Source organism: Paramormyrops kingsleyae, chromosome 24 (assembly GCF_048594095.1).
Source record: "Paramormyrops kingsleyae isolate MSU_618 chromosome 24, PKINGS_0.4, whole genome shotgun sequence".
Taxonomy (NCBI): domain Eukaryota; kingdom Metazoa; phylum Chordata; class Actinopteri; order Osteoglossiformes; family Mormyridae; genus Paramormyrops; species Paramormyrops kingsleyae.
The window spans coordinates 10,652,515-10,668,681 of record NC_132820.1 but is presented as its reverse complement, the minus strand read 5'-3'; the positions used below and the strand labels follow the sequence as shown (position 1 = coordinate 10,668,681).

Below are 16,167 nucleotides of genomic sequence, written 5' to 3'. Positions count from 1 at the left end.
GCAGTCAGAATACCTGGCAGCGAGAGAACTTCTGCACGGCCTGTCAGATATTCTCTTGTCTTAACCAGGTCTTAGGCTCGTCATATGTGCAGTATTTAACGGGCTTGATGAGGCGCAGCGTGGTTGATCTATTTAATTACCTGTGTGTGCAGCTTTCAGCTGACGTCACATTGAGATTTAAGATGTGATTTGTTACATCTTAAATCTCGACGTTGTCGAGCAAGCGTCGCGTAATTGCATGGTGAAAAGCAATTACGTGTGAGGTCCCTGAAGCGACATATTTCTGGAAAGTGAATTGTCTGTAATTTAGCAAAATTTAGACTTCTCTTTAGTAGATGGGTAGCAGTCATATTTTAAAGATGTTTCTTCTATTGCATTTTCCAGCAAGGTTGACTGTTTTGGCTACCCCCCCCCCCCCCCCCCCTTGCCCCCGAGGGCTGTATGTGTGCTTTCATTGCCTGGCTCGAAAAGAACACGCCTGGTCCAAAAGTTAAGTTATACTCGCATGGCAGTCCACGTCTCGAGTGTGAGATATCTGATCTAGACGGTCAGTAGGCTAAATTGGTTTTAATTCAGTCTGGCTGGATGGTGGTGGGAGGGGGGAAAAAAAAGGTTTTCAGCCTGAATACTTCATGGAAGTCTTGCTTAACCAGAGCAAGCTGTTCCAGTAAATTCATGGAATGGTCAGCTGGTTTGCGGTGGGGTGCTGTGAGTCATCGTGGCGACCTCACGTGGACTCGCCCCATAACCCGACCATCCTGATACCTACATGGTGGGCGTTTTGAATTCAGCCCGCTCTGTTCGAGGCCAGCTGAGTGTGTCGGGGGGCTGCATTACAGATGGCTGGTCATAAGCAGGCGATCTAGCCTTGACTGCAGCGATGAAACCAACATTTTTTTTAGCAGAGGTGACACCTAGCTGGTGCAAGATGAACATGCAGCCTATTCTCTCCTTCCTCCTGCCGTTTTCCCCCCCCCAAAGCCCCCTGTGGCTGCTCATGATTTATAGACTTCCCGCCGTTCCCTGTTGAATCTCTTCTAAACTCGTTTGTTTAGTTGGAAGTGTCATTTTTCTAGCCCAGCTCCCATTTTTTCCCCCTTGCCTTTAGCCCGCTGCAGGAAAATATGATTTATAATACTAGTAACATGTTCTGCTGATTAGATTCCTTGCCCACTCTGGTGTATTAATGAATGAATGTACTCTCCTGTATGAGGCGGTACAGTCATGCGCATATGCTCTTCTGCGTTTGGGACTCTGCCCACGCTTGTATGGCTCTGTGACAGAAAACTGAAAGCTCTTGTCCTTCACTTGTTGTGTGAGACCCATATGTTCTGCTTTGGCACGGGCCAGCCCGCATGCCCCGGGAGGTGTTGGTGCCGATCGATACCGCAGAACCTCTGGCTTCCCGGTGCAGTACCACCTGGACTTCGCTGTGACTTGCTGTTTCTCTCAAATCCCCCTCCCCTTTTGTACCTACTGAAATTCCATTGCCCTTGTCATTTTCCCTCCACATACTGCTGTGGTATTATGGTTAAGCACCAGAATTTGATGGTAAATCTGTGACAGGTTCAGGCATATGCGGGGGATGGATGGACTCGCTCACATCCAGCCCTGTGGGACAATGCTAAAAGTGGAAGTGCTGCAGCCTGGCTATCTATATGTCGTGCATTGAAGAACTGTGTATGTTGTTGTTTTTTTTAAACACAAATTCTCCACTAAAATTCACTTGCATGACTTTCAGTTGTACTTTGTAACCACAATCTCCTCTTCGTTGGAATTTCTTGGTGATATTTTCTATTCTTAGGTAGATTCTTTTTTAAAGTCATATTGTTTATCTGGGACTAATTCCCAGTAAAACTGTTCAGCATCTCGGAGAAATGTATAGAAGTTTTGTTTCGTTCCTCAAAGCAAGTCAGATACTTGAAGCTAAACCCGCATGAAGTGCTGTAAAATTTCCTGCTGGACAAATTGGAAAGTTTGAGATGAGGCAGCTGTTTCTCCATATGGACTGTTGGCCACTGTGAAGCCAGCTGATGATGTGGCTCAGGAACGTCCTTTTGTAAGTGCGTCGTCGTGTTTAAAGGGCTCCCAACTCTGAGGGTCACACCGAGGTTTCTCCCTCCCTTTTTGTCCTCTTGTCATCAAGGCTACTTCACAAAGGTCAGTTCTACAGCTGCTAATCGGGCATGGAGGTTTTACACAAGGGTTATAAATCGCCTTGGAAACAGACAATCGAGAGGGCGGAGTCATCCGGCAGTTTTTGCTAGTGTGCAGAAATGGTTGCCGAATGGGGAATCCCCAGTCAGAATCTTCATGATTGCTTTGTTGTTCTCCTTGACCTTTATACGATGATTCTTTTTGAGTTAGCTCAGTGTTAAAAAGGGGCATGTTGTTTTGCGGCCAATTACTGCTCCTCCCACATCTTGATAAGCTAGGATTAATTTTTATAATGAGTAGCATCTAAAGGCTGTTTGGTTATGCTTTCCTGTTTCGCATGTACTTCAATACATCCTCGTGCTTGAGATCCCGAACGCCCGAGGGGGGGGGGGGGGTGGCTGGTCAGCGAGCTCGGCTCAGGTGTCTCCGCCGTCGCCGGTCAGCAAGGCCCCGGTGGCTCAGCGGACACACAAACAAGGCCTGTGGAGTCTGCTCTGCTCCTGCATGGAGCTGTCGTGTGACGAGGCCCTCGGCAGACTGCAGTCCGTCGCAGGCACAGATAACCAGAGCCTTGTGAATAAACAGACTGGATGTTTCCACATCTATGAATTCATAAATCACATATTCCGTGACGAACTGCTAAAATCAATGAACCTGTTATGCTATCTGTAGTATGTTTGCATAATGAATTATAGTCCAAGGCTGGAATGGATCATGCTAGCCTTTTGCTATAATAGTAATAAAAAATTTATTTACGCCAAGGTGTTTCAGATGTCATTGTGGATGCCAGAGTGGCTGGGACATTGAGGGGCAGTCAGGTGGCTTCCGAAAACAGGAATCGCTGTTGGTGATAGTCGTGTTTAATCGAAAGTGATCACTTTGCAAGCAGACGCGCATGTAAAGCTGGCTTGACGGTTCAGCGGTTAAGCGCATTCGCACTTTGCCGCTTAATGGCCGGTGGCCGGCCTCTTCCCCACACATCTCTTCATGCCACACGTCGGCAGTGGGATCCTGGTAGATGTACGCAGCCAGGGGATTTGACATTAAAATGCAGGGGTTTAAAAATAGCCAGCATGCCTGTGCCCACGGTCACCTCAGCAGGGAGGGGAAGCGAAGTCGCAAAGGTGGGGGTGTGGAGCGTCTGGAGAATCCCTGCTCTTTTATATATGTATAATATGAATTTTATTTTTTTGGGTGTGGCTGTGGAGGACAATCTGAAGAGCACAGAGCTTGTATTTTAGCTCATCCCACCTCTCCAAAAACACACGCACACGAAGTAGCAGAAAACAGCTAATCTGGGCTCAGAAGGCTGTTGCAGTGAGAGGGGCTCTCTTCGACGCAGTGTTACTGCTCTGACATTGGACATGGTGGTCCAGGGGTGACAGATTCTCCCCGTGCTATGCTGGTCCTATTTGTCTTTCCAGCTGTGTGCCCCCCTCCCAGAGAAACACCCGTATCTCTCTATGTCTGCAGTGCCCTTAAAGACAGCCGCTTCCCCCCGATGACGAGGGAGGAGCTGCCGCGCCTATTCTGCTCAGTGTCTCTTCTCACAAACTTCGAGGACGTCGGCGATTACCTAGACTGGGAGGTAAGCAGGGCCGCCGGACGACCCACACACAGAGAACATGCGGGCGGGTGCCTCGTCCCGATGGGGGACCCATGGTGGGCTGTGCCGGTGACACGGCTGCTGTCACTTTGTCTCCCGTTGAGTTAAACAGGGTGGTGATAGAATTATGGAGCCTGCACAGTATTACTTGAGCAGGGAAGATGGAGTCAAAGGGCCACAGCCCATTCTCTTTCATTGTTGCTACACACCCCAATGTTACTGCAAGGCAGCCATCTACCGTCTTGGTATTTTTGTTTATCTGGTTATGGGTGAATACATGTTTCAAGTGGGCTCTCACGGGAATAAACTTGAGAACATGCTGCTTTCTGCCTGTCGGGAGGCGTCAAGGATTTTCGTGTTGCGTCTTCAGGTCTTAGGAAGTCGTCGTGCTTTTTCATTTTGGTAATCAACCCAACGTAAAAGAGGAACAGTTTTTGTTTGTGCCCCAATGTGAGCAAGGTTAAAGCTGTATGTTCTGACGGAATGGTCCGCGTTGTGTTTGACGTGAAGCGTGCGTGGGTGGGTTCCACGTGGCCCTCTAGACTCTGGGAAGGGTGACCGCTGAGTAGTTGTGCATCTCCTGAGAGGGCAGGAACGTGGACGAACAGTCAGATCACTACTGTCTTAGACGAAGCGTTTTCATGGAAGAGGCTCGTTTTCAAAGTCGACTTTGGGTTCTAGGCTAACTGGCGTTTTTCTACTGCCATCAAGACCTTAGCTGTCTCTCTCCAAACCCAGCAAAGCCTTTACGGAGCCGACCCTTCTGCAGTGGAAAACCGAAGCGGACTGGAACCACACTGTAAATGGCCTTTCTTCGTGGTATGGGTTGTTTCCTGTGTGCCAGTGGAAGAATGCCATAAATTACATTAAAGCCACCCTAAGACTAACTTGGATTAACTGCACTGCATAGGCTTCATATGTTAATGTATTTTTTCATAGTATACACATTGGCATACTTCTTAACAATATAGCCTTATGTGTAAGTATCAGCTACCACCATGGAGATGAAGTTGCTGATTTCTGACAAAACAATCTACGTACCCCAGTGGTGGTCTGCTCAGAATTAATAGGCTTAATTATATCTTGGGAGGCTTTTGTAATCTGTCATTGTACAGTAAAATATAGGGGTGTTTTCTCAGGCATTAATATAAGGAATTAGAAGAGTAACTTAATTAATAGAACCCCATCCCTTAAAAAGGGTAGATTGAGTATTGTGGTTCCTTGGTAAGTATCCTGCTGCCAAGATTCATTTTCACCCTTGTTTTTCTGCCCAAATTAATACTGTCAAGAAATACAAGTGTTACTGATATTAATAGCAGCTAAATAGTTTTTTTGTGGCTGGCATATTGTCTTCAGTCAAGGCAATCAGTATAGTTAAGTGGATTACATGGAGCTTAAATGTCTTTAACGGTTACCACGAGTTTGTGTTCTCAGAATTTTTGTTTGGCTTTATGTGAATGTGTTGTGGAGCGTTTCTGGCTCTACCTGTAGCGTTGTACCGACACGGTCAGCTTTATGTGGGATGCTCTCCTAAGTATTGCACACTGCCTGGCTGAAAAGCCAAGGTGAATTCACTACTGTGAGGGGGGGGGGGGGGCATCCTGGTGGCCACCGATTTAGGTTTGCTCCACTTCCCATTTGGGGCTGTTCAGTTAAACGGGCAGTGATTGATAGCGTTCGCTGATATCTGGTCTCTAGTTTCAGTACCACCTGTGTGCAAGTTATTTTTAAAAAAATACAACATGTAAAGACAGCAGTACACACTGTAAAACAAAACTCTGCAAAAGATGGATATGATTTGTAGATTATTTCCTGGGCCTGTACCAATCGTCAGTAAGATTGTCAGCTTCCGTTCTTGCCTTTCAAAGCCTTTCCTTTGTTCTCGTGTCACCCTCGCCGCCTTTCTGGAGGGTTCTGTCTGCCTCGCTTCAGCACAAGGCTGCATCTCTTTAGCCATGCTGAGCCTCAGACTAAAGTGACTCAATCATTCTGATGGATCCAGACTACGGCCCCGAAAGACCACAGTGCGGTCTGCTCCGTCTTACGGCCCCGAAAGACCACAGTGCGGTCTGCTCCGTCTGCTGTACACCGGCCCCCATCCCCTGGTTTATTGCACTCCCATGCTTTGCTGACACCTGAGAGGTAAAATTGAGGCTGAGATGGACCCTGATTATCGAAGCGCGCTGTTCGTTCCCCTCGGGGTTTCGCCGACCCCAAACGGACCATTATGTTTTCATATGTGGTGTGAAGTTAGGCCTCTTGGTACCTCAGGTGCTTCTGTCACTGTATATTTTTAGCCAATACAATGACATTTAATCTCTGCATGTCCCATCTTCTTCATGGAACGCGCTTATATCGGCGAGAGCAAGGCTTGGGGTGAGAGTGTGCGGTCAGCCAGTTATTCTGGGCCCCCGGCACGGTTTTGGCTAAGAAACTGGGGATACTTGGTGCCCCTTTTCCAGACGGTCACCGGTTGGAATCCCATGGCTGACAGAATGTTGACATCCTGAAACACTGAGAAGGATGTAATTCCATTGAGACTGTCTCTGCTTCACCTTCTCAAGGCCTCAGTGAAGTGAGCCTCTGTAGTTTGCCCCCCCCCCTTGGTCCCATGACAAGCCCGAGCCCATCTGTGCCTGTCCATAGTCGCTCCACCCTATGATCCTGTCAGTGAATTTCTGAGATTATTTCACAGCCGGATGCCCTGCCAGTCATGCTTGAGAACCTGCAAAGTGTGAAGTAAACAGTTTGAAGAAGAAAAAAAATCTGCATTGAGTTGGGCGTGTTTAATCACATTTTTCAGCACCCGTCGACTCGTGCTCAGCTGGTTTCGGTGAGGCTAGCTGCCCGTTCCTGTTCCCCAGCCGGTTGGGGTTGGGCATACAGCCACCGCAGCGGTTCCTCAGAGACCCGCATGGGCGTCACCCTGGCTTAGTGCTGGCTTAGCGCTTTGATGTTTCTAGCGGGAGCGCCTGTCTGTGGTGCAGGCTTGTCCCTCAGACAGTGGCAGAGGGTCAGGAACACGGCTGATCTCCATCCTTGGTGGCTGGGTGGGGATGTTTGCACTTTATTAAAAAAAAAAAAAAGAAGGAAAGCAAAAGGACGAGTACTTTATTTTGTGTGTGTGTTTAGGGGTTAGGGTTGCCATAGTCAGAATTAGGGTTATGCCCATAGAAATGGATGGAGAGTCCCCACAAAAATATGAATACATGGACTATGTGTGCATGTGGATACAGCTGGCTTATGCTGCATGTTAGAGCGGCACTGGATCCAGTGCTGTTCTCCTGTACACTGAGCCCTGTTACATATTTGCTGCAGTCTCAGCTCCTCTAAATGCAGAACTAGGAATAATCGACAAGCCCGCTGCAGACTGCCCCATGTGCCCGGCGCCCGCTGCCTGTCCTGATGTCGACTGTCCCCGTTTCTGTGACGACACGTGTGTTTTAAAATAGTCAGGCTAGCAGCGTGGTTTGTGCGCATCTCTGCATTTTAATTTGCAGCACGAGTATTTCCACTATCATTTGGCAATAATTTCAGACTCCATTTTCCAAATGTGTGTCTTTAGTGAATATGAATAGAAATTTAATAAAATTGAAATGTGCTTTGTTCTAGGATTACAGCTAATGTTGTGGTTATAGGCTGTCACACTGACTGTTTTTGAATGATTTGAAGATTCTCCTGGTATTAGAATCTAATGATGTGATTGGAATAGGCTGGTGTCGAGGTATTGATGGCTCCCTCGCTGTCCGAGCGGCCGGATCAGCCGCTCAGGCTGTGTGGAATGTGACAGCACTGCATTAGCTGGATTTGTTTGTAGGTGAGCTGCCTGCAGATAATGTACAGTCCCCGGATCGGTATCTGCTCTGTGTGTTCGCTGAAACGCTGGCCTCATTTGAAACACTGTGGAATTCATTTTGCGTGGTCGAATGAAAGTTTGCCTGTCGGTGGATCGCTTTCATCATAAACAGTACAGAGAAATATCCCAAGGAGGGTGGCACTTCTGGGGTGAAAATGACATTACTATGTGCAACGTAAAACGCTCGACTCTCCCAGATGCGCTTTCGAGTGGCGCTTTTGAAAGTGCAATTCTGGCAGCGTATCGACAAGGAAAGTATTTGTAAGACACTGAGTTTGTGTGGCATCCTGCTAACTGACGACCTTGTGAAGTAAACCGTTCTGTTTACGTCAAGTATGTTGCGGAAACCCTCAGAAATCCTCATGAAATTGAAGGTGAACTGTCAGATTTTCCATCTCTGGCAGCTCGGCCTTTGGCCCAGTTAAAAGCTGCCCCCCTCTCTCTCGCAGGTGGGTGTACATGGCATTAGGATAGAATTTTTCAATGAAAAAGGATCAAAGCGAACCGCCACCTACCTGCCAGAAGTTGCAAAGGAGCAAGGTGAGCTGGGGGGGGGGGGGCTCACCGACCACTCCGAGCAACGCCTTCACCAAAACACGCTCTGGTTTCGAGCTGCGATTTACAGTCTCACCTGTGCTTTCTGCCTACAGGATGGGACCACATTCAGACCATAGATTCCTTACTACGGAAGGGAGGTTACAAAGCTCCCATCACAAACGACTTCAGGAAGACCATTAAATTGACCAGGTGAGAGGGCCCCAAACATGCAGATGGTGGCACGGCTGGCCGAGCTCCGCTCACTGAGCGTGTGCAGCGCTGTCTGGAGGGCGGTGGCACCTGCCCAGGAGGTCTCATTATGGGGTGTGTGTGTGTGTTTTTTCTGCCTTAGCACTCCTGCATCAACTCCCTTAAGCTTTTAATCACACAACCGTTGTTCTGGAAACTGCACACCCAATTGTCATTTGTTTTTTTAACTTAATTATTATTATTTTTTTTTTACTAACCTGTTCCCTCATGTTAGATATTTCCTGGGAACACAAAACAAATTTAACTGTGCAATTAACTCCTGCAAACTTCATGTGATTTTGCTGGGTTCCTCTGAGGTGCTCAAAACTCTGCCTCCACACTTGCATAGCTACTACAGCAGTGGGTATACTGAGCCTCTCAGTGCAGCACCTGCCTTTCGGTTTGCTGCCCTCTGCTGGTGTGGAGGCATATTTGCTTATGTGCTGATTCTGTCTTCTCTGCTGAGAAATTGCTCAGTTTGTATATGCATGGCTCTCTGCCCCTGCAGTGCTGGGCTCATCCCTTAGTCACCACCTCACTTTCGTCTTGAATTCGTCCTACTAGCAGCCTCCAGGGGCTTCTGGGATATGTCACACACATGCAGCATTCGGAGGCCTGAGCATTTGTTGATGCTAGGGTCATCTGACCTTTAAGGTTGCTCCGGTTGGTTAAACTCCTTTGTTTTGATGAGCTCTGTCTGCTCAGATTAGTTTTTTAATTATTTTTTTTTTTGCATAAATTGATACCAAAATGCATTTCCCCTGCATTTGGTTTTACCACTTTATGTTCAAGTGCTCAAACTCACACCACAAACTGGCAATAATGCATCAGTGGTTGAAAGTGGTTGAGAGCCTAAGCGTACAGTCTCAAGTCATGCTGTGCGTTCTGGGATGTGCCCAGTTATTAAAGTCTTTGCTATGCAGGGAATGGAGGTAAGTTCCACGCCTGTGTCCCCATGTGCCGTCTCTGCGTGTGTCCTGCTGTTGTACCTTAGAAAAAGGCACCTAAACCAGATTGCTTAGGTCAAAAAAAAGTATTGTAGCTGCACTATTGTAAAAGAAGAGCTGGGTTACTTCGAGTGGAAGGCAAGAAACGACCAACTTTAATAAAACGGTAATTCCATTCTGAATGAGAGGCTCCATGGCACGGCAGATGTTCAGCTAGCCTTGCTTTACAGTTGGCTGCCCTTCTCGCTGTCTGCGATAGCCATTTTGGGTACATTCGTCTCCTGCTGCTGGGTAAAGTACCTGAGCGGAGGCTCTTTCACGGTCTCCATGCGGCTGGGAAGACCGGGTTTCACTCAATGCTGTCACACGTGGATCTAGGCTACCAGTAAAGTCCAGGAAAGCTCCTTGGCGTTCGCCAACACGTAACTGTTAGAGCGATGAAACAACGGTTATTTTTGGCCTGCGTTCACAACACTGGTTTCAAGTCAGGTTTGTTTTTGTCTTTGTTGGGAGTGCCCAGGTTGGTGAGGTCACAGGATCCCCATTGTTACCAACCGTGCAACCCCATCCCTTCTTTCCGCCCCGCAGGTATTGTAGCGAGAAGATGACGATGAGCTACGCCGATTACATCACCCACCGCCAGCATCACCACTACCAGAACGGCATCGGACACCCCCTGCCCCCTTACAACCATTATTCCTGACACCGAGCCGCATGACCAGTCACTGGACCTCTCCGCGGACCTCTTCCCAGGAGAACCCGCCCCTTCTTGGTCTAGCTATCTCTACTACTGTACCATTTTATGATGATAGCTTCCGTTGCCACGCTTGGCCGTCTGTCTGCGCCAGGCTGGCAACGGGTGGCAGCGCACTCTTTCTTTTCTTTTTTTTTCTTTTTTGTGTGAGAGCAAAAATAACATTTCTTTTCCTTTAATCTTTTTCTCTTAAGTTGGTTTTTGCAGCATTTATATCTACAATATGTTAACCCCCTTTCTTTTTAAAAGAAAAAAAAAATATATATACTGATTTTAATTTTCCAAAAATCCTAATCAGGTTTTTTTGTCTGTGGATGGAAGGAAGTCAGTTTTGATGGGATAATCGTTAATGGTTTTGCTTTAGTTTATGTATAGTAGGCTTGGTAATGCAATTAAAATAGGGAACTTGGTTTCTTTTTTATTTAAAATCATTTATTATTAGCCAGGTGTGTGTATCTTAATGGAGACCCACGGGTCTGAAGGTTTGTGTTCTTTTTGCGTGAGCTATTGGCTGTTGGTGTGGTTTCGTGAATCGTAGCTAGATCAATCTTGATGTAGGTTCTTGTATAACCTTGAGTGTGGTTGTTGTCCTAGATGGTAGACTTTGGTTAGACCCATTACTTTTAAAGCCAGCAATCATTTATATTTTTTTCTCTGTGTAATTATAGGCCAGCTCATAATTAGGGAACAGACCAATAAAATCGCAGGATTTATTAGTGACTGGATAACACCAATATTAGTTTTTTTTGTGGCACCAAAAATGGTTCAGAACTTCCACTGCTTTCCAAATTACTGTTCGCAATAGAATTGTCAGCTCAGGTCGGTCGGTGATTTATTTATTTTTTAATGTAAAATTTTTTTTTAATCATCTGTGATGAATGACGTAACGAGCAATTCAGCTTGAACGTCATCTTCTCGGTGGACGTTGATTTATTCTTTCCTAACCGTTCTTTTACCGACTTTCTTCTGTAGCAGCAGGTTTAGTGCCGTCCTCCCGGGGCAGAAGGCCCCATGCCAGCTGGACCTGTTGGGTGGGATGAGCTCTTGGTAGGACGTGGACAGGCTCTCCTCAGAAGATGGTGTGATCACTGTGCTTTTCTAAGGTCTCCTTTGCAAACCTTAAGCCTGTTACTTGGAGAGAATAGTGGAAAGACTAGGTGTGCTTCAGCAGGAGCAAGGTTAGACCCTTTAAAGCCATATTTTCTTCTGATGCATGGTTTGCTCTAGCCGTGGTTTGTAGCTGGCTCAGGTGGTCCTCCTGTTCAGTGTTTTCACCCTGGCGGGGCTTGGTGTAGCTTTTTATTTATATTTTTGTCCACCAAACGGCTGTTTTTGGGGGCTACTGCTCCGCCGCCTGCCTTGGGTCTGTCAAGATTTCTGTGTATTCTTCAGGGGCTTAACAGAGGCCTTTAGGCGGCATGTGAGCTGTAATTCTTGCAGGTGCTCATTGAGCACGACTCGCATACCCACCAACACTTGATGGGTAATCCATCTGAAGCAGCATGAAGCCTGCATAGCTGCAGCGGTCCAGTGCGGGTTAACCTTTAGGGACGCTCGGGAGTAAGCATTCACAAATGCTAAGTCTCCAGGCAGCAGCAACACAATCGATTTATGAGCTGTGATGGACGCAGGCGTTTGGAGTCGTGACTTCTACCAGTTCTCTGCTAGTTGTACAATGTCCAGGCAGATAGCTATATGTCTTCAACATGTTTAGGGCAAATGGTTTTACCCCAGTCTTGTGTGTTGCTTTTAGTCTGTTTCAAGCAGGCAGGAGTTGCAGCAAAAAGAACTTGGTGGGTAAGTGGTCTTTGGAAACATTCGAGAAGCAGATAATGGGCTTCTTGTCGGGTTTTCTTGAGTTTGGAACTTTTTTTCCTCAAGGTATGTGGAACTGTAAGACACGAGTTTGCTATTTACATTTGTAGACTCGTCTCAAGAAAATAATCTATATTGTTGAATGTCTAAAGAAGGCTTACGCACTCTGTTCTAAGAGAATGTACATATTGTTTTATCCTTTGGTGAAATGTGAAGGGCTTTGGGATTCCATCCACAGAAACCCTACAGTTTCCCCAGAAACAAAAGAAAAAGACCCTTTTTTTCAGTTGTGTTGCCTGCTACCAGTAAGTTAATGTCATCAGTGCTCTGTCGTTTCATCCGCCAGCCAGAACAATGAAAGGTTCCTTTTTATCTCGAGCCGCCATACCTGAGCCCTGCAGTTATGGGGGTTTGAATCAGCACTGGTGGCCCAATTTTAAGGGGTCAGCCCTGACATAGGGGTGACAGTACAACAGCCCTCAGGGACCATGCTGGGTTAAACCCTGGACATAGTAAACATGCTCCTGCTACCGTCTGGCTTTATAGGCCTGATCCTGCCGCACCCAGGCGGTTACCTGACTCACTGTGATGGGGCAGCTGTCACGCGGTCGTCCCTCAGTCCCGACGAGACGCCAAGGGCAGCTTAGCGCACGGCACGTGGGATTTTCGTCGTCTTAAGTGACAATCTCTGTGAATTAAAGCTGGTTCCGGACGCGTCTCAAACGGTTAAGGGGGTGTTGATAAATGGGCGTCAGAGTTGCATGGCAACTGCAGCCCGGGCCTCTAATGAAACGACACACCTTGACATTCATTTCCTGGCTTTTTACCAACTACAGCACAAACTGAACATTTTCCGCTGCAAAACAGTCTATAGGCTTTTTTCACGTTTATTTGTTACATACATGCGATTTTCTTTTTTTGCGTGTTTGTATACAAATAGACATCCTCAGCATGCTAGTGTTTTTTTTTTATTTTTTATTTTTAATACAAACAAAAATGAAATAAAATGGTGCTATCAGACCTCATGTTGGGGCGGTCACAGTCACATGACTGGTCATGCGGACACATTAATCATATCAGAATTATCCTTGATATATGCAGATCTGTTTTACAGGTGTTTCTTACTGTTGTAACATTGAAAATCAAAAACCTGCAGGTTTGAAAGGACATGGACAGCAAATATTCCCCCCCCCTTGGCCTGGGGGGAAAAGGCGTAGCTTTTTGACCCCATTAGCTGTACGGGAGGTAGCAGCATCCAAGGTGTGCAGCAACACCTAGACCAGCCGTAATGCACAGTGGTGTCGGTCCCCTCCAAGTCCTGTAAAACCCTCCGTCTGGAACGGCCTTTCACTTCCCCTATGTCGCCAGTGTGTTGTGGAGGGGGGGCGCACGGCCCGCGGTCTTTGTTCTGGCATTTTCTTTGGCTCGTCTCTTAGGGTGGGGGAGGTGGGAGAACTGCGGTTGCGGTTTATGATGCTGGATGCAGAAATTACCTCCATCTGTGATGCCCCATGCGCGCCGGACAAAGAGGCCTCTGTTTCGGCAGCCGCGCGCTGGTAGAGAGGCCCCAGTCTCCCAGCTGCATATCTCTCTCCCCTCCCTCCCCCAACTCATTACGACCCGCATTCTAAAGAGTACGTGTCAAAAGTGCGAGACGTGGTCGCAAGGTATGAGCAGACTGACTGAATTTGGAAACGTTCGCCATTGGCTCCCTGCCAGCCTCGTTTCCTTCCTCAAGTTGCCCGAACGATTCCCACAATCCCCTATGAGCCGGTGGGCCGCCATCTTGGCTCCTTGTTCCCGTCGCCGGGTCTTAGACGAGCGGGCCAAAGAAAAGTCTGTGACCCATAGGGGCTCTTCTGGGTCCATTTGGGGTTTGCCGAATCTGCGACATGCAGAACCCAAGGACCAGCCTCAGTGCAAGCCCCCTCCCCCCATCCCATCTTCTGGCCAGAACACAATTCAACAAAGCACAGGGAGTCCTGTTTAACCCGTTTATGTTCCACTGTACTACTGTTGCCTATTTTTACCTGTACAATGTACTCTCTGGGCCCATCACTGACGTCGGAAACTGGCACTGCTAAAACACAACAAACCCAAGGTGTTAAGTTGTCTGGAATTTACCCCAATGCCGTTGGGTAGAATTCCTTGGAATCGCCGATATTGGGATTATTGTCACGTGCTAGATGCCATGCAAAGGTTATATGGGTGTCCTCTAGGGGGCCCCAAAACAGTATTTACGTAGGAATATGCAAACCAAAAACACAACACACTCCCCCGTGACTGTGGGAGATGCCATACGATAACTGGATGCTGCTGATGATGGTATCGTCCAGCCCAGGTTCTTGGGCGACGGTGCCGTTCATGGCTCCGGTTTGCAGGTTCCTACCGCAGAGCTGATCTCCACCCATGTCTCTGCGCCATGTTTTGTTTAATACTTGAAGGATTGCGCTATGAAAGCCACGGTGTAATCCACCTCCGAATGCACTTTGGGAACATTGATTTACACTTGCATGGTCTCTAGCTTCCTGGTTACTCTTGTTGTGCTGGGGCAGTCTATTCGTGATGGGGCATTCCCCCCCCCCCCCAAACCGCCATCCGCCCCCCCCTCCCCGGGATCTCGACAAAATGCAAGTGTGCGGTATGGACCGAGCTGGTGGACATAACATCTTTCGGGAGCTTGTTTGGACTGGAAGACCTTAGATGTGTCACAATCATCTTCCAGCTTCCACTGTGGTTTCTCTGCAGCTTTGGCAGCTTGCAGAATAAACCTTGGAATTCAGATGTCAGCCCACTGTGATAATGTGGGTCGAATTACACCAGCTCCTCACCATTCACACGAGATGCATTTCTTATCCCGGCCTTCGGGGGTTGAGTCCTCGTATCCTTTTCACCTTCGTCTCCAGACCGTAGGCTCACGTTACCTTTGTGTGTTCGACCGAACCAAAGATGCCTCCAGCCATGTCTAAATGCTGCTCTTCAGGCCTATACCTTCCTGTCCTTCCAAAAACGTCCCTGCACGAGTTTTTTTTTTCCCGTCGGTTTTAATTATTTTTTTCGTTGGAGCATTTTTTTGTACGAGTCCTAACTTCGTTCGGCAACCTCTTCTTGTAAATGAATTTTCATTGTCGCTCCACTGAGACGAGTCACTGGCTCTCAGAAGGCAAAGAAACTGGTTGCAACAGTTTATTATTTTTTTTAATTTTTTTGTTCTTGTCGGTGTTTTTCATTGTTATAATTTTTAAAGAAAACCCCATAGCGTGCCTCTTAGATTTATGGGTTTCTTAATGTGTTCTTTCCTAAAGACCAGCAGTGATACTTTATATAAAAGATGCATTTATCCTTTTTTTCTTTTTTTCTTTTTTAAATTGTTTAAAAATTTAAGAGAAAAAAGCCTCTTTTCTTTACTCCGGACCCAGTAGCTGCACTGGTATACAATCGCACTGATAGTTATACAGAGAAATAAATAACAGATTAAATAAATAAGAACTACAATAAACTTGTGTGTGGAAACTTTTTTAAGAAAACTTACTTTAAAAATGTATACAAAAAAAAAAGGAAATGAGTTTTGTACATCGAGATTTGATTCTTTTCAACAACGAAATATTTTGGATCTAGTTTCTAAATTATTTTAGTGGTTTTCTACATTAATGAAAATTGAATCGATGAGTTGGAATGTGTCATCGGTGGACTGTGAGGTCACCTGCAATGGCCATCGGGGGCGGGGCGGGGCTGCCTGGCGTGGCCCCCCTTCCCACCCCCGTGTTTATTTCACATTAAATCGTTTCTTTCCTGCTTAGTAACTTGAAAATATTGTTTGGAGAAAAAAAAAACAAAGCTGAAGAAATAGCCCTTTCTGTTAGATCTAGATCCTCTCCTTCCACATTGAATTGCTGTTAGTGTGATGAAACTTGAAATGGGCATTTTACTGATACTTTGGTTCCCAAAAAAAGAAACAAAATTTTTAAAATGTTAAAAAAAAAAAGATAAATGTGTGTGGGGGGGTGGGTTTGGGAGTCTATATAGAAGGGCTGTCAGTGGGTATGTGAGCTATGGCTGTGGCGATGGATATTGTAGTTTTAAACACTATTGTTATCTTTTAAAATCATTTATCCAATTGAGGAAAAAAAAAAAATAAAGTCCAACTGCAAAGATCTGTTTGTGTTGCTGCTGTTTTGTTCAATGTCTAATATGGCTGTGATGTGTTCTGCAGTCGTTTTGAATTCCTTGAAGTAAAATCCCTTAT

General features: G+C 46.6%; 1 protein-coding gene across 1 annotated transcript in view; it reads left to right on the top strand.

The window, feature by feature from the left end:
- Positions 1-16,075, top strand: part of ammecr1 (AMMECR nuclear protein 1) — a 49,448-nt gene extending 33,373 nt beyond the window's left edge. Inside the window, exons 4-7 of the mRNA XM_023844816.2 lie at positions 3,631-3,745; positions 8,069-8,159; positions 8,270-8,366; positions 9,941-16,075. Coding sequence (XP_023700584.1) covers positions 3,631-3,745; positions 8,069-8,159; positions 8,270-8,366; positions 9,941-10,055 — 418 coding nt within the window. The 3' untranslated portion in view covers positions 10,056-16,075. The remainder of the gene's footprint in view (positions 1-3,630; positions 3,746-8,068; positions 8,160-8,269; positions 8,367-9,940) is intronic.
- Positions 16,076-16,167: the final 92 nt, after the last annotated feature.